Here is a 26,890-nt window from a genome sequence, read left to right as displayed (position 1 = left end):
ACCCCACCGATCCTCGCCGAAATGACCTGCAGGTTGAACTGCGATACACCTCATTGATCTCTGCCTGTATCACCTTTGTCTATTGATGGATTACACTCTTAAAATGGAATACACAGACTATCAATTAATTGCCAACAAAAGCCTTCATCGGCCAACTAACAGAGGACAATGCATCTACTGTATGTGAACTTCTGCAGTTAATCCAGGATGAACTTCAAAGACATTAGTCATTAATCTTACAGTTCATACAAAATCTTTGTTTAAACACTGACCATTAACATGGAGTTTTGTGTTCCTTGCCACAGTCGCCTTCAGCTTGCTCACTGGGGTTATAAATACAATTATTATTTAATTACTTATTTTTATAAACAATTTACAGTCATATTTAATCAAACTACACAATGATGCTTTTAAGACTTTATATATATTACGGTTTCATTTTCTGTAAAGTTGCTTTGAAACGATGTGTGTTGTGAAAAGCGCTGTACAAATAAAAATGATTTGACTGATGATGGTGTATACCTGATGTTTCAATGATTGGATCATTCATTTGACTGTTCTTGTTTAGTGATTATATAAAATCATGTATATTTTGCAGTGCTTGTGTGTGTGACATGGTGGTTTTGTGAAAGATGCATTCAGATGTATCTGAGTCTGTAAACTGCATTGAGAGTTAATTGTGTGTCTTATATTGTTAGCACCTGGTGATCGTTTAACTGATTATATCTTGTGACAAATCATGATTGAATATGTAAAGTCATGTGATGAATCTATGGAGATGTGGTTTGTTTATAAAAAGAGGGTGAATTATCACTCAGCACAGGAATACCAGTGCTATTGTGGTAGTTTGCCTGTGAATTTCTACAAAATCCAGTTTTTTTTTTTTTTTTTGTTATTAAAAATGTCCTATCATATACTGTATATACATGCATAAAAAGGACATTTATTCTAACCTAACCCTAATTTCCCAGCACAGTGTAATTTCCATCACATCTCAAATTCTGTGTTGTGTTTAATAGAAATGGAAAACGGAGATGTTATTTTATATATATATAACATTTTTATATTTTATTTTGCTCTGTCGTTTAAATGCAATTAACTTCCCTCTAAAGGTCATGATCATTGTATTAATGTAAAGCTTGACTTCTGTCTGTTTGTGGATGTTAAGTGCATGTTGTTCTGTATTTCTGTAGGATGATTACTTCAGAACCTGGAACCCCAATAAAGCACAAGACCAAGGTAAGAGCATTCAGCGCAAATGTGTGTTTGTTCTTAAACATTTTCTCTTTTGCTATCTTCAATTTTTACACCTGACCCTCTAGTCCTCTCTGTCTAACCCTCATTTCATTCCACTCGCTGTATCTCTACAAATAGATTAATCATAAAGAAAACCTCCAATCAGGTTTAGGAACCTTCATTTCACTGTATCGACCCTCATCTGTGCGCCAGACTTTAATCAATAGAGAGAGGGAGAGAGAAACACTAGCACACATTTAGAGCATTAATAAGAAAGAATGGAAATTTTAGGGAAAGTTGTTTGTGGTCACTCAAAGTCTCTTTAATGCTGAAACACTTTCCTGAATCATCAGAGAAATCAAAGAGCTCAAATGAGCTGAGAAACACATCAATACTCAGTAATAGTGATGCCTTAACAAATACTTCTGAAAATTCCTCAAGGTTTATTGGACCTTTCTAATATCATTTACACTAAAACATATTCAGAGTTAAAGAACATATCCTGTCTCTACAGCATCAACGCTGCAATGTGAACTCGGATCTCATCAGCCTGTCTGTCCATTTCTTTTTCAAACTATCAATATAGGATAATGATGGGCAGGTGGCTGATGGGATTGTGCCAGTAGCAGTGATAGAGTTTGAGTGGCAGAGCAATGCTACGTTCAGAATAGAATTCTACAATAAACTGCAAACTATTTATTTTTTTGAAGTATGTGAAACAATGCAGGATTGCAACAGTAAATGTTTCAAACAGTAGAGTGCTACATTGTTGTCACATGACCTCACTACATCGCATGTTTAATTTAGCATCAACTTGTCATCTCTGAACATTTTTATTTATTTTTTTATTCCGATATTTTTGTGAAAAAGAAAAAAAAAATGTTCATTCAAATCAAATAATCATAAATGGGACTGTGGTTGATATATAATATATTTTTTTCATTACACTGGAAGTGTGAAATATTTAACGCTATGACATGATCAGTTATTAAAAAAAAACAAACAAATGCAATTAACACAAAATAATTACTTCAATACAGCTCAACTGTTATGAACATGTTTTCAATTTGGATTCATATCGTTGGGTCTCAACGTTTTTTAAGATTTCTTTCTTTTAAGAGTTGAAAGTAAAAAATGTAAGAAGTGTAACCGTAAAAAAAAAAAAAGTCTTATTAAAAGCTGAAATTCTTGAAATAAATAAATAAAAAATTGCACAAGTAGTTTGGAATAATATTTGATTATTATGTATCCCAAAAATATGTAGTGTAGCAATTTTGTCTTAAAATATTATTCATATTTTATTTTTTAATTGGCACGCCAAACCAAAGTCAGGTGGTGTAACCAACCCATTTTGTTGTCATGTGACAAGAAAACCATAAAACAGAAGACTGAAGTCTGTAAAGTTATGTATACAGTATATACTGTGTATATGTATGTGTGTGTATGTATGCATGTGTATATATATATATATATATATATATATATATATTATTTAAAAAAAATTACCATGAATTTTTAGGTCCCGAATATCAAGAGGTTTTCATAGGGTTTCTCCATTTGACCAGATCAAAATGTGCCTTTTCATAAAAATCTCAGCATTTGACCACTTGACATTTAATTTTTTTCAAGGTTTAAATGTTTTTCAAAAATGTATGCAACCATATTACATTTCTACAAACTTCACACGTGTTTTAAACTAGATTTTTAAAAGATTTCACATTTTTATTACCTCGGACCAAATTTACTTGTCTATTGTCCCTCTGTCTTTTCTCTTATGCCTCTCTCTTAACCTACACGATTGCAAACATGTCGAGTGGTCTTGCTTCACAGCTCCAGATAAAGCCGTATTGTCCCTGTGCATAAACTGCATTAAGATTGTTGCGTTTTCATCCCTGTGTGTCCGTGTTTGCTGCCACTGCAGTTTGGTCTTGAAACGCTGACTCGACACTCCTCGAAACCAAACCATACAAATGCAAATGAAGCATTCACAGAGAATTTCCCCATAACGAGCCTGTAATGAGGCCTACACACACAATTAAATTCAGTGAGAATGCACACAGTGCACACATACACACACAAAAAGATTACAGCACAGACAATGTTGCACACACACATATATTATTCCCAGAGCTCCTTAAATCTCTTTTCATGTTTGTAATGGACAAGATCATAACCCTCAATTCTCTTTAAAGTGAATAATTACACAGTGAGGCTAATTAAATTAGTCAAACTCAGTCACACGGCTTACACGGGCAGCGAGAGTTTAACCACACGTAAACACACACTGAGTGTGTGTAAGTGTGTGTTTGCATCAGTGGCTGTGGGTGGGTGTTTTCAAGAAGAGGAGCTCTCTTTAGAAAGTGAGAGAGAACGAACGAGGGAGCGAGCGAGGGGGGCTCTAAATTGGTTGTCTCTCTTGTCTAATGAAAATTCAGCTGAAGTGAATCGATAAAGCATGATTTGCAAGATCAATGTGCAGACAACACCATTCTGCAGTTTTGTACTGATATAACACACACTGCTACAAAATGCACTGACCATTTCCAAATTTTCAGCTGCATTATTAGCTTGTTTATAAAACATGGTGAGCTACTTACCTAGACAGCATTTTAAGGCATTATAGGTGTGCTCATGATATGAAGGCTGTTCCAAAAGGTAGGCATCATAATTAGGGCTGCATAAATCACATCATGATATGATCATGTGCAATATTTTACTCCGAATTCTGTAATGTTTAATTTGCCATTTTGATTGGTGCACATGGTTTGCACACTGATGAGATCTTGCCAATCAGAATGCATTGCACAAAAAAGGTTCCAGTGAGAGAACAGAACAGAAATTGGGAAGGTGAATAAAGACAAAAAAAAAAGACACAAATACCCCGTTTACACCTGGTATTAAGATACTGTAAGTCTCAGGTGATCTGATCACATGTGGTCACTTAAATGCATCTCCTGTGACCACTAGTGATCAGATTTCGAGGGGAGGGTCTCTGGTTTCATGATGATATACATCAATCTCTATGTCAGTGTGTTACTGCATGATAATAAACCGCAACCAAGTCAGAAAAGAAGAGAAAAATATGGTGCTCTATTTCTCTCCGATGCAGCTGAAATTTTATCTACGCACAAAAGCAACATTTCGAGCAGAATTGTCCGTTATTTAAGTGGATTTCCTGTATTAACCTGAGCTGCAGATATTCATGCTTCTCATAAGTGTCCGTGCATGTTGACATCAGACACACTGAAGAAGATCTGTGAAGTTCACGTGTTTGTATCTGCTTTTCTTCCAATGTGGAATGCCCAATTCCCACTACTTAGTAGGTCCTTGTGGTGGCACAGTTACTCACCTCAATCTGGGTGGTGGAGGACAAGTCTCAGTTGCCTCCACTTCCGAGACCGTCAGTCCGCGCATCTTATCACGTGACTTGTTGTGCATGACACCGCGGAGACTCGCAGCATGTGGAGGCTCATGCTACTCTCCACGATCCACGCATAACTTACCACGCACCCCACTGAGAGCGAGAACCAATAATCGCGACCATGAGGAGGTTACCCCATGTGACTCTACCCTCCCTAGCAACCGGGCCAATTTGGTTGCTTAGGAGACCTGGCTGGAGTCACTCAGCACACCCTGGATTCAAACTTGTGACTCCAGGGTGATGGTTAGCATCAGTATTCGCTTTTTTACCTTTTCCGATCAGACGCAGTGGTTGATTGACAGGTGAGGGGTGGCGCTTCACTGCTGCCAGGATGCATACAGGACAGATTACCATTTACACCTCAAATGTGATGCAGTCATATGCATTTTTTACCACGTTCGTATGTGTTTTTTGTGATCTGATCATCGTTTAGACCTGTATTTAGCGTCTTAATACCAGGTGGAAATGGGGTCATAGAAATAACCAATGCTATAAAAAAATGCAAAGGCATTTTTGTGAACACTGAAATGCATTTTTTTTTATGCAAGGTCAAAATCTCCATTAAAATCGCAATTGCAATATCTATCAGAAAATCACAAAATGATTTGTTTTTGTCCATATTGCACAGCCCTACTTGTAGGGCCAAGTCCACACTAACCCGTTTTTGTTTTCAGTTTCCAAATGTCATAGTTTTTCAAAGAATGCAGTAACGGAGAGCATTTTCGGTGGAGAAATACGCAGTTCCATTGTGGATGAGAGGCATAAATGAAGCTCAACCAATGTGTTTTCAAATGAAAATGGAGTACTGTTGATGTGGCCTAAGATACTTTTTTTTTTAATGTATTTTTTATGGCTAGATATAGATTGCGATTAGCTCAAGGCAGCTCACTAGTTTTTGGGAGAGAGCGATTCACTGAGATGAGCAAGATGAGCTGTGCCGAGGTGGTTTGGTTTTGAGAGATGCAGGATTTATGAGGGATTCGTTTCAGAAATGATCATGTGTGCAGTTCTTGAAGGAGAATGAATAAGACTCCTGCAGATGGCACACACACTCGTTCTTTCAGTCTCCATATGGTACGGTCATGCATACATCTGTCTACTGGTCTCTATTGGTGTTTCTGTAGAAACAATGACTCTTGATTGGTTATTCATGCCGGTATGGGATTATCGTTAGCAGCTCAACTAATACCAAACATGCTGTTTATGACAGTGGCTCTATATTTCTTAACATCAGAGTGCAGCTCAACCTGAGAGAGGAAATGTGTTGGATTGAGCATCAACATCCCAATTTCCATTGTGATTACATTACCATAACCTTAATTTTTGCTTGTTTTTTTCTTCTTTCTTTTGGACTTTCTCCCCAATTTGGAATGCCCAATTCCCAATGCGCTTTAAGTCCTCGTGGTGGCATAGTGACTAGCCTCTATCCGGGTGGTGGAGGACGAATCTCAATTGCCTCCGTGTCTGAGACCGTCAGTCCGCAACTTAACACGTGGCTTGTTGAGTGCGTTACCATGGAGACATAGCGCGTGTGGAGGCTTCACGCCATCCACCGTGGCATCCACGCACAACTCACCACACGCCCCACAGAGAGCGAGAACCACATTATAGCGACCACGAGGCAGTTACCCCATGTGACTCTACCCTCCCTAGCAACCAGACCAATTGTGGTTGCTAAGGAGACCTGGCTGGAGTCACTCAGCACACCCTGGATTCGAACTCGCGACTCCAGGTGTGATAGTCAGCGTCAATACTTGCTGAGCTACCCTTAATTTGTTTTGAACCCAGAACATTTCTTTAAATTCATTTTGTTACATCTATTAGATAAAAATGTGTCATTGTTCCCTCAATGTAATTAAAATAATGTATACCACTTCTTTTTTGGCAAACATTTGTTGTAAGTGTAACAAGCTGTGATCTTGTAGTCTCAGTAATAGTGGACCGCATCTTGCCGATGAGTTTTAAATCAAGCTTTCAAGCCAGGCGTGCAGGGTCCTTAACATTCAACACACAAACCACAATGACGGTGATACAATAATATTTTTGGAAATAGATGTAGTCACATGACACAAAACCCAAACGGACACACAACACCACCAGTGTTATTCAATGCTAAGAACGCAGAGAACAGACTTGTGTTCTTCTGAAGACCAGTCTTGCCAAGCAACCTTGAAAGAACAAACTCGAAAAAAAAAACCAGGAGGACATAGAACGCATCTATTACGAGCTTTGAGATGTGCTTGCGATCTTCCATTTGCACAATTGCCCATTCCAGCAACATTTTTAGCCACTGAGAAAATTACTGGCATTGTCACACCAGTGAGGTTTTGCGGGACTAGTGAAACGTTAAAGTCCAATGAAGTCTTAAAACACTCTTTTCCTCCATGTGCTTATTTTATTAAAATTATGCCCAATCAAACAACAAATGTTAACGGAATATATCGACTCTCACAAGCCATCAGACTTACGTGAGCTTACAGCGGGAAACTCAGTAAGAGGTTCTTGCCCACAAGTCACGATCCGATGCATCCTCAATATTCGGCCTGATCCATCCGAGCAGTTTTATGCATTCACGGTACTTGCGTTCTTGAGTTTTGGAAGTGAACTTCAGCAGTGGATGATGACGTCCAACAAGTCCACGAGCACGTGAGAACACAAAAGAATGCACATTGAGAAACGGCCATTAATTCATAGTTTTTACTCATGCCACAGTGCATGCTGGGAACCTGAATGACTTTCTTCTCTGGAACACATAACAAGATGTTATGCAGAATGACAGCCAGTCAACATTTACTTTCATCCGATGTAAAGAAAAAAAAAAAGATGCAATAAAAGTAACTGGTGACTGAGATTTACGTTCTGTAACAGAATTTCCGTTTTGGGGTGTACTATCCCTTTAAAATGGTCAAGGTTTTGGAACAGCGATAGAATTTGTTATGTTTTAGAAAATGTAAATGTTAGGTCAAGACCGTGGTTTCCATTTCACAACATCGTTAGAGGCTGAGACCGCTGAGAACTAGATGAGCCAAAAAAAGAGCATAACGGCCTGTAAGACCAGTGAGGCCAAAAGACACACACACGCACACACATAATCGCTGACAAACTGTGCAAGTGTCTCCATCTGTGCTGTTTTGACTTCAGCGGGGAGACGTTCACTAAACTCACAGCGAGCAGTAAAGGAATAAAACAGAAATGAACTTGAGAAAGTTTGGGAGGGAAATGACTTCTTAATGAGTAACTAGAGGAAAGAGATGCCACTTAAATGGGACTGTCTGATATAAGATGAGCATACAGAACTCCACAGAGACAGGTGGGATATCCAGCATGGGTTCATGCATAAATTCATGAGCGACAGCTTCTGGAATGACACTAAAACACACAAATGAAGAGACAATAAGAGACAGGGTGGTGAAGGACAGAAAAAGAGTGAAATTATGATTGTATTATGCCATTAAACTTGTATTTGAGTTGTTTATTTCTTCATCAGAAATGAGACAGTTGAAGTCATAAGACGCAAACGCCAGCCATTGCGGTGTTTCTCTTGTTTTCATTAGCGCTGTGCCGTCTGTACTAGTTGGGACCGTTTCTTGGCCTAGATTCGCTGTTCGGAGGAAAGTTTGATGTTGGTCTCATGTGGGACTGTCACACGAGCACAAAGACGTTTATCTACATAAGTCATGGGGTTTGGATCACACCAACTATGCCTTGAATGCCTTGAAGTAGAAAGAAATAGATGCATTATTTCACCTCTTTCACTTCTCTTTATTCTTACATCATTATCAATGCATTTAATCTCAGCTGTCACCCGAACCTTTGAAATCAAAGCCCTGAAATGAGTTTGCACAGTGTCCAAAATTAGCACTCACCAAAGCTGAGTTTTACTTGCATTTTGCACTTGACAGGTGTTAGTTTTGGACCCGGCACACTTTTTCCTGGACTAAAAATACATATTTTACCATGTTGAAACATATACCATCAGAAGTTTATATAGGATGCCAGAAAGGTTTTTTTCTCCTTTCAGAACTCCATGTGACACACATGTCGTCGAACCATTCGTAGGTTTAGCAAAAAGTTAACTTTGTGCGTCAAAGACAAAAATATATATCTGGTTATTGGGTCTTTAACCTCTTGACCATTCGGCTGGCACTAATTAACCCTACTGCATTTGTTCCCTTCAGTTTCTTGATTTCTTCGTTATGGTAAATAGAAAGAAGTAACTGGCAAAAAGTGTGGCTCAATATCAACACTAGAGAAACTCTGATTGGCCTTTCTCTCCGTCTCATCACACCTGATTCCCCGAGATGCGCAGTAGTTCAATGAAAAATGGAATTCTATCATTTATCCAGCTTCATGTCGTTCCAAACCTGACTGTCTTTCTCCAGTGGGACACAAAAGAGAAATGTTGAAGATGTCCAGAGTACTCTTTCAGATACAATGAAAACATTTGGACCTATGGCTGTCAAGCTCCAAAAAGCACAAAATATTACCGTAAAACTGCAATAGATGGACAATAAAAGTAGTCTAGAGGGACTAGAAGCGACACTTAAAAATGTAATGGAAAATAACTCAATTATTAATTTATTAATTCAAACATAAAAATGTCAATAAGTAAATCACATTTTTAAAGGACAAATTAAGACATCTTAAAAACTCTTTAAAATGTAGTTTAATGTAACAATAAAATAATAAACTAATAAATCATTTTCTGAATGCAGAAATTGCATTTCGAAAAAGCATTTGTCATTTGCCGATCATTTTAACTTGATTTTAAAACATGAATTAAATAAACTGCTATAAATGTCTATTTATTTGTCAATTGATTTATTAATTTATTGTTTAAAAGCTATATTTAATTGCTTTTTAAAATATTAATTAGACAGTATTAATTACGTCCTTTTAAAAAAGTATTTTATTTATTTAATTTATGTATAACCATTAAATTGATATTGATGTCTTCATTTAATTTCTAAAGGTGAAGTGCGTAACTGTTTGATGTCAAAATACATCCTGCTATTCCAGTTTATTGTTCACTGTCCGCTATAAGTAAGCCATTCGTGGGTTTACCTTTCCCAAAAGAAGAAACACTAGGCACTATTAAAACACTGATGTTTTATTTTTTGAGCGGCCCACTCAGCTCTACCCATCCCTTTCTAGCTCATTGTATAACGTGAGACTTCTACAGAGGAAAAGAAGTTTAGCTTCGTCTATAGATGTTAAAGCCAAAATTAGAAGACTTGCTAAAAGACACAAAGACAGAAAACGGAGTAAAACAAGAGTGAACATTGCCGTCACATTTACAAGCTGGAGGGCATACACACACAGACACACACACACACACACACACATACATACACACACACACTGACACACACACTGACACACACACAAACACAGACAGACACAAACACACACAGACACACACACACATACAAACATACAGACACAAACACATACACACACACACACACACACACATAGAAACATGCACAGACACACACACATACAGACACACACACATACAGACACACACACGGACAAACACACATAAACGCATACAAACACACACACACACACACACACATATAAACACACACAAAGAGAGAGAGTGTGCGAGTGTGTGTGTGTGTGTTTGTGTGTATGTGTGTGTGTTGGTCAATTCAGGGTAGAATTGATTTTCTTGTTTCAGTGTATCAATTTACAAGAGATACACTTTAAAGTAAACAGAGTGCAAAACAAACGCTGAAAACAAACCACAAGATCAATCAAGAGTGATAGTGGAAGAAACCAGAGGGGTGTATTAAACAGATGGATAAAGCTGATTGTTTTTGATTCCTTTGCAGACGCAAGAGGCCATGACACTCTCTCTCTCTCACACACACACACACACACACACACACACACACACACACACACACACACACACACAGACAGACAGAGGTGAATTTGGACCCACAGAACCATGTTTGTCATCAGCTAAACTTAGCTGGTGTTTCTCCTGAAATTCTTTATAAGAAAAAAATAAAAATAAAAAATGAGTCAGTTGACACATGAGTCAGTTGTTGACACCCGTAAGAGTATAGAGCTATAAAATGACTTTGGCTTGCATAGCTCAGATCATTTGCTCTTGGGAGAATTGGATGAGAATTGTTCGAGTGTATATTGAGATCTCTGACTTTGGTATCCGGGCAGATCTGAGACATTGTTGAGATCTCCTGTGAAACTCTAGAAGAGACACAGGTGAGATTACTGGAGTCTCTTTCTCAGTAGAAACATCTGAGATGCAGAAGACTTCAGCAAATGTTTCAGTTTGCTCTCCATTTAATCTCTTTGCTGATGTGGAGAAACAATAGAAACTATCTTCTGTGATTTTCTTTCCTATGGGCACTAACACACAAACATAGTTTCTCTTTTTGGTGTGTTGCTGTTGAAAAGCCCTCCGTACACACACACACACAGAGGGAAGATGAGAGAGCAAACATGCAGGAAATTGGTTTGAGGTTTTATTTTTGTTGTATTGCTAATAGTGGGCAACAATGTCTCCTCTGTTTGGTCCTTTATTCATGAAGATGGACAGAGTGAATGCGGGAAAAAGATAAAAACAGTGTTCAAGTCACGTCATTTTTATTTGTACAGCGCTTTTCACAACACACATCGTTTCAAAGCAGCTTTACAGAAAATCATGCATGAACAGAAAATGAAACTGTAATATCTATAAAGTCTTAGAGTCATCATTGTGTAATTGTAAACACACACACACACATGCATTTGTTGTGGGGCTCAAACAGGATTCTGAATTGATTTGACATTTTATTGCTTTGTGACAGTCAGAGAGAGAAAGACTGAGACATTGTCAGTCAGCGAAAATAACTGTGTCATAAACAAAACTAAAATCAATTATTACAGTTTTTTACAATCCTTTTCACACATTTCTCAATACTGTGAATGCATTTTCAAAACTCTTCTCTTCCAACATTTATACTAGGACAACAGTTACATAATCGTTCATCCAAAACGCCGTGCAACCATCACAACACTTCATAAATCTCTCAAAATCAATTCATTTCACCGAAACACTGGCAAACCGTTTCTCCCAATAGAAAGACCTAATAAACACAAACAACAGGAATCATTAGAAGATGTTTCATTTTGGCTTACTGTAGGGTATGCTTGACTTTTTGCAACCAATATTTGGTTACAAAGCAAGAGAGGCACTTCACTGTGTAGAATGCACTCCCTTCTACACTAACAGTATGGAATGAATCTCAAATGCTGCAAGTTACTTATTACAATCTCAATTTGCAGTGTATCATACTGTAATGTACATATATCTGTGAGGTTCACTTGCAGAATGCATATCTTACCTGTTTGTTTGCTGAAAGAGTCGCACAATGTATGCCGCTGTTGAGCGTGGGAGATTTGGCTAGCCTCTCTCAAAGATAGACCATGGTTGCGGGGGCCTGGGTAGCTCACCAAGTAAAGACGCTGACTACCACACCTGGAGTCGTGAGTTCGAATCCAAGGCATGCTGAGTGACTCCAGCCAGGTCTCCTAAGCAACCAAATTGGCCCGGTTGCTAGGGTGGGTAGGGTTACGTTGGGTTAAACTCCTTGTGGTCGCTATAATGTGGTTTGCTCTTGGTGAGGTGCGTGGTGATTTGAGCGTGGATGCTGCAGAGAATAGCATGAGCCTCCACACGCCCTAGGTCTCTGCGGTAATGCGCTCAACAAGCCACGTGATAAGATGCACGGATTGACAGTCTCAGATGTGGAGGCAACTGAGATTCGTCCTCCGCCACCCGGATTGAGGCGAGTCACTACGCCACCACGAGGACTTAGAGCGCATTGGGAATTGGGCATTCCACATTGGGGAGAAAAAATAAAATAAAAAGATAGAACATGGTAGCCCTTATCTCATCATAGACTACGGTTCTTGGTCTTCTACCACACATTTACACTCCTCTCCTTCTCCTGCCAACTCCTCTTGGATGGTAATAGCATAGAAGACAAAACACCTGGGTAGGTCTTCAGCTAAAATCAGATTCAGCTGTTTTTTTATTATTTATTTATTTATCGTGATTGTGGATATTTCAGTATACTATTATTATAGAAATATAGCAAATTCTGTCAAATTTAGTTTTGTGTGAGGTTTTGAACTGAAGTTTTACAGTATGCAAACAAGTGCAAAAAAAGCTGCTTTTACATAAAGTTTTGCTGGTTGTTGAGAGTGAGTGTCAAATGATGTCATGATTATTGATAGATGTGGTCACTGAATGGATTTTGCGTTAAAGCAGTGAAAACTGATCCACAGTTCAGTCCACGTAGACTGATGTTGTGCTGATTGTATGAAGAGTTTTGAAAATGCATTCTCATTATTGAGAAATGTGTGAAACTTATTGTAAAAACTGTAATAATTACCCACACTGTTATGAAATACAGTACCATCTTCAGCATTTCAGAGACAGAGATAGTTAAGCAAAAAGCCATGAGATGCTATATTACTGTACAGTATTCTTCCAAGTAATATTGCTCATTAGCTTAACTGTAGACTTGTTTACAGTTGCCAAGCATCAGAGCAACTTTGAACATGACTCATGAATTCATAGTTGAGACTATCCATTTTATAATGCTGCGTTCACATCACATCATTCTGCTCGGAGTTGTCAAAACAGATGCATGTGTGGATTTGTTTTTAATTAAATCAATATATTTAGTCACCACATTAATTTATTAATGAATTATCTTCTATATATTCTTGCAAAAATGTTAAAGAACAAAGAAAGCGGGGGCCTGGGTAGCACAGCGAGTAAAGACGCTGACTACCACACCTGGAGTCGCGAGTTTGAATCCAGGGCGTGCTGAGTGACTCCAGCCAGGTCTCCTAAGCAACCAAATTGGCCCGGTGGCTAGGGAGGGTAGAGTCACATGGGGTAACCTCCTTGTGGTCACTATAATGTGGTTCTTGCTCTCAGTAGGGTGCGTGGTGAGTTGTGCGTGGATGCTGTGGAGAATAGCGTGAAGCCTCCACACGCACTAGGTATCCACGGTAACACACTGAACAAACCACGTGATAAGATGTGCGGATTGACGGTCTCAGACGCGGAGGCAACTGAGATTCATCAGTTGAGGCGAGTCACTACGCCACCACGAGGACTTAGAGCGCATTGGGAAGTGGGCATTCCAAAATTGGGGAGAAAAAAATTGAACGAAATTGTTTTGCAGAACGTAACCGAAAAAGGGAACAAAGGCCCTTTCAGTTGTTCCAGAGTGAAAGCGATTATTTTTAAATGCTGGTAACTGGTAAATAACCTGTTCATTTAGTTCAGAAACCAAAGACAAGTCTTTATGAAACCAAAGACTGAATGGTTTATCACATTAGATTTTCGTAAACTACACCACTTCATGTAGCCCAAAAAATGGGGCTTCACTCTCTTGAGTAGAACATGAAAAGCATGTGCTTTGATCCTGAAGGAAACCGCTGCATCACACATTTCTTTGCCTAATTGCACTAACTGCAATTGTGGATGAAGCCTTTCTTAACACTTTTTATAACAAATTTATAAAATTACAGAATATACATGCACGATTAATCCAGATGCAAGGAAAATTATCGAGGTAAAAAAGTACATTTCTCAGTCTCAAAAGCCTAGTGTGAACGCCCCTATAGTCCGACATTATGTGAATGCACTAGTGATGCACCGATACTACTCGGTAGTACCCGTATCAAGTCGATACTGGTGGGGAAATACTCTGACCTGATATCGGTGTTATTTTATATTTCCAAGTACAATTGCATTTATATAACTACGTGGTTGCACATGCATGGGGCTTTTAAAACTAGTTTAAAATCAGGAGAAACATTTTGGTGTTTAAACCATTTAAATCTAGCATATCAGTTTTTATTTTATCCACCCAGCTTCTCTCATGTGGGCGCGTACTCACACTCTCTCTCTCTCTCTCTCTCTCTCTCTCTCTCTCTCTCTCTCTCCCTCCACGCATCTTTGTGTGTGTGTGAGCGAGAGATCACTTTCCCAAGCACTTATCAGTCATCCATGATTTTTTTAACGGATAAACCCAAATGCTTTCTGTCATTTTGACAGATAAAAAAACAGCAACTGGAGAACAAAAGAAAACCATTTGAAACTAGCACATTATTTTTTTATTTCATTCATCTTCACATGATGTATGCAGCTTCTCTTTCTCTATGCACACTTCTGTTTGAGGGAGAACAAAAGAGCGTTGTCTTAAACAGTGCAACTCCAAAAATCAAATGCATTATGTGCAAAGAAGACACGGGAAAAATGGGTAGGAGTTATTATCTTTCACTTATACTTTGCCGAACAAGAACACAGAATAAAGCAATCAAATGAATGTCGAACTCTGTCAGACTCAACGCAACAAACCCAGAACAATCAATCAATACTAAGGCTGCATTGCCCACTCCATGAATGCCCAGAACAATATGCATAAAATAACACCGTTAAAGCATGAATAACGTATCATACGTGTTAGCTGGGTTACTTTTAAGGATAAGCTACACCCTGGTAAAACGCTAATGAGTTTTATACATGTTAGAGAGAGAGAGAGAGCATATGATTGAGAACTGTACTGATGATATTTGTTCTTCACAGAGACGGAGAGCGTGTCGAGCCCGCAGGCAGAATTGGACTCTCAAACACACTCGACGGCCAAGAGCACAAACACTGATGGTGAGTGAACGTCTGCCAGTGCTGAAGTACTGTATATGGTAACACTGTACTTAGCCTGTATTTATTAAGCATTATAAAATTATTCATAAAGAACCGTGATATAAAAATAAGGAAAATTAGGTCAATTTAGCAGATATACACATTTGAAATATTTGAAGAAAATTTATTTTAAAAAGGACAATCCGTTCCAACATGTGCCGCCCAATCTTCCTGTTTCAATAAGGAATGAATCAATAGGGGGTGGAAATTATGTTCACCAAAGCATTTCATGGGATCTTTAATGCATTATTAACCCTTATGTTGTGTCGGGGTCAATTTTGACCCCTTTTGAATTTTGCTGCTTTAAAAAAGCATGGTTTCCTTCAACTCAGTGGCATGAAATTTGGTGCTATCTATATGCACACACAAAAAAATTGGGCTGGAATCTGGTAGTGGGGTGGCGTGACAAAAATACTCACACTCTTACTGTTTGGGGTCAAATTTGACCCCACATTGGAAATGAATGGGGGAGACGATACAACCGAGCATTTGAACAAAATTTATTTGTCAAATAAAATCAATAAATCAGCCACAATGCAGAACACACACACACACACACACACGTAAATAAAGGGGTGATACTAACACATCCACAATGTGGAATGCACATTCTCTCTCTCTCTCTCTCTCTCACACACACACACACACATACATACACACACATAATCACACACAGGAATGAATAGGTGACACTATAACAGAGAGCATTTTTTTTTATAGAATTTGTCAAATAAAATCAGCCACAATGCAGAACACACACACACACACATACAGAATAAAGGCTGAGTTTGAGACTTAGGGTTGGGAGCTGCACCTTCCAGACAAAACACTGCATCTTTCTGTCATGTAAACAAAGAGCTCCGCCCCACAAAAGGAAAAGGTGCCGGGTCTGTTCCTGTGAAAAGCAGCACGATGTGCAAAAAATACATCTGCAAGGCTCACACCATTTTCACAACCTTGTGTGCGTGGATTCATGAACAAGACTATAGTTTATGATGATACTTAGTATGTTTCTTAACTGTTTTATACTGTTCTTTACCCTTTATTGGTTGTTTTTATGTGAATCATTTATTTGAGTGAACTGAACAGCAACAACAAGCAGCAACAATTTTCTGAATTTTCATGCTTGAAAAAATACCAAGTTTGCCATTGCAAAAAGTATTGTTTATACGCAAAATTAATTCACTGTTAACTCCTGTTCATTTCTGTTTATTGCTGTTGGTTTTGTTGACTTTTATGTAGTAATTTACTCTTTTGAGTTGATTTGGGATGTTTGAAATATAGGTAAATGATAGGTTTCAAATATCTTACTCTGTAAGTCTTCTCTTTGTAACCATGGTCAGTAATCATAATGTGGCATCATTGCAAAAATTGACACTTCAAAACACCTCAAACAAAAACAAAAATTGCTAAATTACAAAAAGAATATATATATATATATATTTTTGAATGTCCAAATATACTCCGATCAGCCACAACATTAAAACCACCTGCCTAATATTGTGTAGGTCCCCCTCGTGCCACCAAAACGACGCCAACCCGCGTCTCAGAATAGCATTCAGAGATGATATTCTTCTCACCACAATTGTACAGAGCGGTTATCTGAGTTACCGTAGACTTTGTCAGTTCAAACCAGTCTGGCCATTCTCTGTTGACCTCTCTCATCAACAAGGCGTTTCCGTCCACAGAACTGCCGCTCACTGGATGTTTTTTGTTTTTGGCACCATTCGGAGTAAATTCTAGAGACTTGTGTGTGAAAATCCCAGAAATACTCAAACCAGCCCATCTGACACCAACAATCATGCCACGGTCCAACTCACTGAGATCACATTTTTTCCCCATTCTGATGGTTGATGTGAACATTAACTGAAGCTCCTGACCCGTATATGCATGATTTTATGCACTGAATTGCTGCCACATGATTGGCTGATTAGATAATCGCATGGATGATTGTCAGGTGAACGTTTGATGTTCTTTGAGAAAATTTGTTGACTCAGAGCAGCCCTCTACATTGCAAGTAAATCACTCACAAATGCGACAAAATTTTGCGCTATGCGATTAAAATATGTCTGCTATTGGTTACTGGTTAGTAACTATTCAGATTTTACTCACTTAAGATTGAGTTGTGTAGTGGTGAAGAACTTGAGCATTGTTATCACTTTACTGAATAAGAAGCCGACGATTAAGAAGCTGGATTCAGTCTTGTCTTGTGAGCGCACGTCCTGAAGGAAATTGACCTTATTTGGCCGAAGTGGGTCCAGATCTGTCATGATCGCGCTGTCACCATTGCTTTAATTCAGCCGTGAAATAGCATTGACATTGCATTTAACTATGTCAACTCTGACTTTAATTAATCTTTTCCATGGACTGTTTTCACAACATTTCTGTTACAGTCAGTTGGTGATTAAAAAATAAAAAATAAACTTTAATTCTAATCATACATTGCACGGATGAGGGGAAAACAACCATGCAATTTCTCTCTCATTAATGTGCACTGCGCATATTCAACCGTAAACACTTGCTGGCGGAGCAGCCATTCCCTTAAAGAGACAGTACCAATTTAGTGCTTGTAATAGATCAATATAAACTCAATGAAAATTGCACAAGTGCATGTAAACAAACATGTTACAAAATGTTGCAATGCAGTAAGTGTGATGAATGTGTAAATAAATAAATATTTAAAGCCGCAATCATGCATTATGAAATATTTGAACTTCAGAACTTCACTGTAAATATGAAAAAATTGAACAATTAGGCTTGTGCCGCATCTATGCAAGGGTTTGGTAAATGTTTTTTTATTTTTTTTATGTAGTAGCACTTAAATTATTATTTTAATAATATAAATATTAAATAATTGTAATATGTGTAATTCTATTTTTATTATTAGGTTCCAACTGAATATTTTCTTAAAAATTTGTATGAAATTTCAAACAGTATATTTCTATCATATAAACTGATAGAATGTGAAATGCAATATGAAAATAAAATGTACAATTTTGCACACTGTATTGCGTCAAGTCATACTGTATATATGAATACTCTCTCTCTCTCTCTCTCTCTCTCTCTCTCTCTCTCTCTCTCTCTCTCTCTCTCTATATATATATATATATATATATACACAGTGTGTGTGCGTGCGCGGGCAGGTTTAAGTGGTTTACGAGGACTTTTTTTTTAGGTTATAAACTGGTAATTACAAGGGTATTATGCTATAAATGTGGTTTATGAGGACATTTCTAGTGTCCCCATAATTCAAATCACTTAAACAGTCTACATTTTTACATTTTCAATAAAACATAATTTAGTAAGTTTTTTGTGAGGGTTAGGTTTAGGGGTAGGGTTAGGGTTAGGGGATAGAATCTATAGTTTGTACAGTATAAAAATCATTATGTCTATGGAGAGTCCTCATAATGATAGCTGCACCAACATATGTGTGTGTGTGTGAGTGTGTGCGTGTGTGTGTGTGTGAGAGTGTGTCATAAATATCATCTCCGTTCTCAAAGTCTCTGTTTAGCCACAATGACCGCAGGATGCACAGTGTGAGTCAGATTTCATGCCTCCCTTTCATTCGTATTAATTTGCTCTCACAGTTTGTGTTTCTGAAACCAACACTTAAAATATTTCACAATATTTCACCAGTTGAAAACAATGTTAAAAACATAAAATACAACATTAAAATATGTGTGAAAATGCCCCTTCTCGGGTTGCTTAATATCTTTTTTTTTTTTTAGTTTTCAGACACTAACATGTCAAAAGTCAGTAAAAACAAACATTTACTCGCCAATGTCGATTCTTTCTCCAACGTGTCCGTAGAGGGTTACAGAGTCTTATTTAAAGGATCCGGTAATAATACCTCATTGTTTATGTTCAGTTTTTGCACATATCTTGTTCTGTTTTAGCTAGATTCTAAAATGATGCACTAGTCATTTTATTTTGACTGGTCTGGGTTATAAAAATGCTGCTACCGGAAATGATTCAGGGCAGGATATGCGCAGTACCATTCAAATTACTTTGTTATTGTTTACATCATTCAAATGGTCTGTAGCACATGCTTATTTGCATTTCAGGTCCCTATATAGACTTTTCCATAAAATAAAAATAAAAACTAAATAAAACTAAACAAAAGTACACTAAACATAATAGCAAAGAGAGAAATATTTAACTATAAAAATAATTCAGGTTGCTCCCAACCTTGATAACATTAATACTTTAAATCTAGTATTGATTGTATTCTGTGTATTGTAATACTTGTAATACATATATATATATAAGTAACCATAACCCCAGTTTACAGAAAACAATGTTAGAAATAACAACTGATTTTAAGGTGCATTCTAAGGCATTATGCATAACTTTATAATGCGTAAAATGTAAAAGCTTTACATAAAGAGGTACCAAATGTGGATGATGATATTTTTGGGGTTGTTAAACCAGAGATGTGTTGTAGGGGGGAATAAACCTGTAGAATTTCTACCTAGGCGCATTAATGTTTATGTTTGTTTGTGTGTGTCTTTAAATTGCTGTTGTTCCCCCTGACTAGTAAGTGTTAATGTAGAAGATACATTCTCCTTTCAAACACACACACATAATGAACTATCATGTCATAGCCACACACTCCGAATTCACAATAACAAGCCGAATTCTCCAGAAGTGCCCAAACATGACAGCTTTGACCTCTGACCCCATGACCTTGTGTCCTCACTGTATCTCCATCCTGCACTTGCACATGGCTGCATTATTTTTCAGCTCTTGCGGTATCTGTCTAGTTGCCACAGCAACAGAGAGACTGACTCTGACATTAATTGGGCCTCTCTGCTGGAGAGGTAAGGGAGGTGAACTTTAACCCCTGGGGTGAGAGGTCACAGTCCCACCTGAAGTGCCTCTGCGGCGCTGTGATTAGACACTTGACCCCTGCATTCATCTGAGAGAGAGAGAGAGAGAGAGAGAGAGAGAGAGAGAGAGATTCATTGTAAATCTCAATATTTATGCATGCTGTAAAAAAATGGCTAGGTGACTGTAAAAATGTGCTTCATGTGGCAAAAATTTAATTAACAGATTTTTTTTTAATGAAATTATTATTTAATATGACTTCATAGTTGCACCAAAGAAAGTATATTTTCTTTTTTTAGGGTTAGATCAAGTAAAAATAGCTTCTTTAGGTAATGACTGAACATATTCACTTTTTACAATTTATCCTATCTGGAATTGCTTATATGAGTTATCTTTTTTTTTAAATTAGGAACCATTATTTCAACCAAAAAGTGTTTGTTGCCAAGTAGATTAAAAATGTTTAATGCAAGAAGTAAAATAGTAAAATTCTAGTTAAAAAAATAAAATAATTTCACATAGTTTTTTCACTACATAAACACAAATAAATTATGATATTGTTATATGGACTAATATAACAATATATATATATATAATTTTTTTATATATATATATATATATATATATATATATATATATAATTTTTTTATATATATATATATATTTTAAATAATAACACTTGATTTAATAAAACATTATAATATATGAATAATGTCATGCATGGACTTGCATAAACATTTTTAAGTTATAAAGCAAATGAATCACTGAATGGGAGTTATGAGTTGATTTATTGAAACAAAAAGTATGAACTAACAAGCTCTATTTTTTTTTTTTTTTTCATTATTATAATTTTATTTTATTTTTTCCTTTTCTCCCAATTTGGAATGCCCAATTCCCACTACTTAGTAGGTCCTCATGGTGGCGTGGTTACTCACCTCAATCCGGGTGGCGGAGGACAAGTCTCAGTTGCCTCCACTTCTGAGAACGTCAATCGTGACACCACGGAGACTCGCAGCATGTGGAGGTTCATGCTACTCTCCACGATCCACACACAACTTACCACACGCCCCACTGAGAGCGAGAACCACTAATCGCGACCACGAGGAGGTTACCCCATGTGACTCTACCCTCCCTAGCAACCGGGCCAATTTGGTTGCTTAGGAGACCTGGCTGGAGTCACTCAGCACGCCCTGGATTCGAACTCGTGACTCCAGGGGTGATAGTCAGCGTCAGTACTCGCTGAGATACACAGGCCCCCCTTTTTTTCATTATTGACATTAAACCTAAATCAGAGAAAATATTTAAGTATCTGCAAGACAAGGAGAGATCATGAAAATAGTCTAATGGCATGCTCTTTAGGAAACGTAATGGCTGAATAAAAATCTCATTAAAATCATTGCATTATTTAACAGTTGCATAATTTCACACTGTCAGGAAAATCGCCACAATATACAAATATAACACAACTATTTAATATATTGGCCTCAATCTGGATAATATTGAGCTGTACAAGTCATTTGACGGCCTCGTGCAGGGGGCAGCTGTACCGTACAACCCTGTGAGTGTCGTGCAGCATTTGAGCCGCAGTGTCTGGATCTGCACTGGCTCTCTGAGCTAACGAGCTGGAATGGCCTCCGGCCGACTCTGCAGTTTTATCTAATTAAGCCGGGAGGAGACAAACGGCTGGAGTCATAGAACCAATGAACCTCAAGACTTCTGCCCATCAGGGCTGCTCGATTGCCATCTAACTCATTACTGAAGAGGATTCCCACAGTGTGTGTGTGTGTGTGTGTGTGTGTGTGTGTGTGTGTGTGTGTGTGTGTGGACTGACTGAATTCTAAAGTCATTCCCAACTCATTTTACTTTCGTGATATTACTTGTGTAAGATCGCTTATGAGTGAAACAGGATGAAACAAGTTGTTCAATGAGAAAAAAAGAGATGTTGAACTGGCCGTTCACATTAGCTGCTTTTCCACCATCGTGCCGGACGGTATAGCACGGTACGATTATAAACCGTTCTCGGCCCAGTTAGCTAACCGTACTCAACCGTTCTCAAGCGTACTGGTGGAATGGCTTTAGGACGTGGCGACTCATTTAGTGTATCTTCATGATTTTATTTAGATGGTTTAACTAGTATTGTAGACTGCTTTTATTTTTCTACATGCCTTTTTCGTCAGGGAAGTAGATTACTAGCTCATTTAATCTCAAAATGCATCAATGTATTCTCTTATACTATTTTCATGTAATACTTGTGTCCTTTTTATCTAGTCTGGGAACTTTTACCTTTCTGCATGTTTATCTCTAGTGGTAAACCTCATCTTTTGCTCTTTACTTTCATATTTGCAACATGGTCCGTGTCTTTGCTGTTTGTCAGCAGAGTAAAACCAGGGGGAAAGCAGTCCTAAAAACTGTAATATGCGATTATCCTCCATAGCGCACTGCACTCACTCCAATGTTTACCTCTCACGGCGTCGCCAAAAGATGGATCTGTTACGTACCACAGTGGAGAAAGAGATCTTAACCGCGCCAGCTGGCCCGGATCGGCACAGAACGGTACGGTTTTGCAATGAGAAATGTTCAGCTCGATGGTGGAAAAGCAGCTAATGTAATATTTTCCCCCTGCATTTGATTTTCAGGAGTATTCTTCCTTAATGAGGACTAAACTCAAAAACATAGAATCTCATTGCATGGGCACTTTTTTCAACTCCTGGCTAATTTTTTTACCCTGGCTGTTCACACAGGACACTGTGAACTTTTACTGCATCTTTTACTGTATTTCACTGTGGTATTTTTTAAATTGTTGGCCTATGTAAACATGAGCTTGACATATGACTTTGACCGTTGTGACACATTTAAGACACTGTATCAAGTTAAAATAATTTAACCTTGCTAATTTAATGCTAATGCGTCCTATATCAGTGGCCCCAAATAGGGCTTGATGACGTCAGCCTAAAAGACAAGTCATTTTACAGGCAAATTATTACATTTTATTGAAAGATTATGAAGACAAATATTTGTTTACTTTGGAATAACTTTGCAGAATTTTCATTTTTGGCTGAACTATCTCTTTAATTGTGGAAAAAGTTAAATATTTCCAACCAGCACAGATTCAAACTAAGGATGAAGAACATGTTTCCTTGAGAAACTTCCAGGGGTCTGCTCGGTCTGCAGACGTGTTGGGAGTTTTTAGAGCAGAAATGCGATCAATCGTAATGCCTTGATCTGCACCAGCTGAGCCAACACGAGCATCGGGCTGTTTTTCCAGCATTTCGGAGAATACTTCATCATCTTTGAGCCAAAGTGGCCGTTGGGTAATAGTCAGAGCCAGTCGTGATGTACAGCTGTGCTTGAGCTTACATGGCTGCAGGACAGGTATGAAAGTCTTCGGGGACATTTCAGTCAGAATGGCTTGCGGCTGAAGATATGTCCTTTGTCAATGAAACACTGGAAAGGAAACTGGGCTGGGGACGGCCACCCGCTTCCGTCATTGCCCCAATTAGAGCTGACGTGCCGAGAACAGGAGAGAAGAACGAATGAAGGAGACGAGTGTTTTTTAGTGCAGTAATTCCCACCGCAATTCATCACAAAGACAAGATCCCCCGTCCCTCCTCTTGTGAGGAACGAGAGTGGAGTGCAAATAGTCGCTCGCAGCGAGCTGCAGTGGCCCTAATGTGTAATTTTTTTACTGAAGCCGTCGCTTTGCAAACTGCCCTATTACAGACAAGAGACTCAACCTTACAGCTGAAACAACAAAACAGTGAGCATGTTTACATGCTGTGCATAGCTACCAAAAATCAGCTTATTCCAAAAAATCTTCAATCTTTGCATAGCCATCATATGCTGAAACATTGTCACTGTTGTTGCCCAGGAAAAAACTTGACTGAACACACATTGTGACAACTTGCCCCAGTAGTGGGGCATATTGTCACAAGTGAACTTGCCACCATAAACCGGTGGTGTACTGTAGGTTTCATGTGAATTTTGGGGGGGTGACAGGGGAACATGTCCCACCATCACAACAACTTCCAAAACAAAATCTACGCCTTTCTTTAAATGTATTCAGCTTCGGGATTTCAGCTAAATTTAAAACAAGTAAAACAATTCTGTGCACAAAACCATTCATTAAGCAACAAAATTGGAAAAGGTAACATTCAAAAATATGAAAAGGTTTTGGCCAACACATATGACAACCTGCCCCAATAACAATGTGATAACATGCTCTGACCTGACTTTAATGTAAACATATTCTAATATATTCGTCATAAGAACACATTTAAATCTTTTGATAAAGATCTGCTAGTTTAAACTTGTTAGCATGTGTGGTTTCATTATGCACACTTGTTTATCACAGATATATAACAAAAATATGATGATAGTGAAAATGTGAAAAGGTGGGAAGAATTAACAAAAACTGTTCCAATCTGAGACGGTATTGAAATTGGTGTGTGAAATGAACATACAAAACCTCTGCTAGAGAAAATATGTTTTTGCACACACAATTACAGTATGTGTTTATATGTGTGTTGAGTGTGTGAGTGTGAGTGAGTGTGAGTGTAGTGTGTGTGTGTGAGAGTGTGTTTGAGAGTGTGTGTTTATATGTGTGTTGAGTGAGTGAGTGTGAGTGTAGTGTGTGTATGTTGAGTGTGTGAGTGTGAGTGTGTGTGAGTGAGTGAGTGTGAGTGTAGTGTGTGTGTGTTTATGTGTGTTTGAGAGTGTGTGTTTATGTGTGTTTGAGAGTGTGTGTGTGTGTGTGTGTGAGAGTGTGTAGTGTGTGTGTGTGTGTGTGAGAGTGTGTGTGTGAGAGTGTGTGTAGTGTGTGTTTATGTGTGTGTGTGTTTATGTGTGTGTAAGAGTAGTGTGAGTGTAGTGTGTGTGTGAGAGTGTGTTTGAGAGTGTGTGTTTATATGTGTGTTGAGTGAGTGAGTGTGAGTGTGAGTGTAGTGTGTGTGTGTTGAGTGTGTGAGTGTGAGTGTGTGTGAGTGAGTGAGTGTGAGTGTAGTGTGTGTGTGTTTGAGAGTGTGTGTTTATGTGTGTTTGAGAGTGTGTGTGTGTGTGTGAGAGTGTGTAGTGTGTGTGTGTGTGTGTGAGAGTGTGTGTGTGTGTGTGTGTGAGAGAGTGTGTGTAGTGTGTGTTTATGTGTGTGTGTGTTTATGTGTGTGTAAGAGTGTAGTGTGAGTGTGTGTGTGTGTGTGTGTGTTTATGTGTGTGTGAGTGTAGTGTGTGTGTGAGAGTGTGTGTGTGTGTGTGTGTGTGTGAGTGTAGTGTGTGTGTGTGAGAGTGTGTGTTTATGTGTGTGAGAGTGTGTGTGTGTGTGTGTGAGAGTGTTTGTGTGTGAGAGTGTGTGTGTGAGAGTATAGTGTGTGTGTGTGTGTGTGTGTGTGTGTGTGTGTGTGTGTGTGTGTGTAATTTATGAATCATGTTATCAAATGAGAACTTCTCAAAATATCAGATGTCCAAATGAGGTTTTGTCATATTTAGCGATCTTTATTATATTTGGCTTTATAAGTGTGTACTGTATTTGACTTTTTTCTGACCTCTTAGCGCATGGCAGCTGTAAATATGCTCTTGTCTCTTTAAGATCAAAGGAGCTGCCTCTAAATCACAGGAAACTCATTTTAATCAGCACATCAGAGCATTAATTACTCCAACGTCTGCCCTCGTTTTCAATCCTGTTGTTTTTCTCGCCATTAAATCTGACCCTTTGGTGGTGTGTGACATGTGACCTCGACTAATTAAGCAGTTCTTTCATCCTTGGGCAGGTAATTGTACTGTATATGCTTTCCTTTGGTCTTTTATTTCCTTTTTTTCTATTAGAGTAGCAAACATATTTAAGCAGCCTGTAAGACTGTGATTGACTGTTTTCAGTATAATTCAGTCAAATAAAGTGTTCGATTATTATGGAAACTGTTTTCACGTTCGCTGTGTCACTCGTGGTGAGAGTAGTGGAATTCACCATATGGGTTTGTTAAAAGGAAAGTTCACCCAAGAGGAGACAGCCTTAGTTACTATTCACTTTTATTGTATCTATTTTCCATTCAATGAATGTGAATGGTGACAGAGGTTAACATCATCCATAACTTCTCCTTTTTGTGATCGACAGAAGAAAGAAAGTCATACAGGTTTGGAACAACATGAGGGTGAACTTTGAATTTTGTGTGAACTGTTCCTTTAAGGACTGTTTTTGTATCTTGGCTCAACAGGATTTCATTTCTTTCTTTGTTTAAATTGTGTACGTGCACAATGTCTAAGGTTTACGATAATCAGAAAAATTTTCAATCTACCTTGTTTTGAACATATGCACACGTTTGCTAAACAGGTGTTACTGTCATATAATGTAGAAGCTTTGACTCATTAATGTATATTATTTAATAAAAGTGAAGGGTTATCATTGACTGTAAATCTCCCTCAGTGCCGACATGTTTGCGTGACACACCTGAATCTCAGCGAAATCAGAGCTGAAGATTTCCAGCCCAACATAGAGTGCCGTTCCATTGCATTATGTTTAAAATTCAGAGTGAACTGGGAGGAAGCATGAATCATCACAGCAACAAACAGAGCGCATCGTGACTTTCTGTCCAGGGCAGAGATGGCGCTCTACACTCTGGACAAGAAATCTTTCTTTCAAACATCTAGCAAAACGTAGGGTCTGCGTTTTAAAAACACGA

At 38.2% G+C, this 26,890-nt stretch overlaps 1 protein-coding gene across 1 annotated transcript in view; it reads left to right on the top strand.

Moving 5' to 3' along the window:
• The window catches only part of LOC127417860 (testican-1-like), a 146,457-nt gene that overhangs the window by 19,040 nt on the left and 100,527 nt on the right, over positions 1 to 26,890 (top strand). Inside the window, exons 2-3 of the mRNA XM_051658097.1 lie at positions 1,194 to 1,239; positions 15,285 to 15,362. Coding sequence (XP_051514057.1) covers positions 1,194 to 1,239; positions 15,285 to 15,362 — 124 coding nt within the window. The remainder of the gene's footprint in view (positions 1 to 1,193; positions 1,240 to 15,284; positions 15,363 to 26,890) is intronic.

The sequence above is a fragment of the Myxocyprinus asiaticus genome, chromosome 27, assembly GCF_019703515.2.
Source record: "Myxocyprinus asiaticus isolate MX2 ecotype Aquarium Trade chromosome 27, UBuf_Myxa_2, whole genome shotgun sequence".
NCBI lineage: Eukaryota > Metazoa > Chordata > Actinopteri > Cypriniformes > Catostomidae > Myxocyprinus > Myxocyprinus asiaticus.
This window is presented reverse-complemented; position numbering and strand designations above follow the sequence as displayed.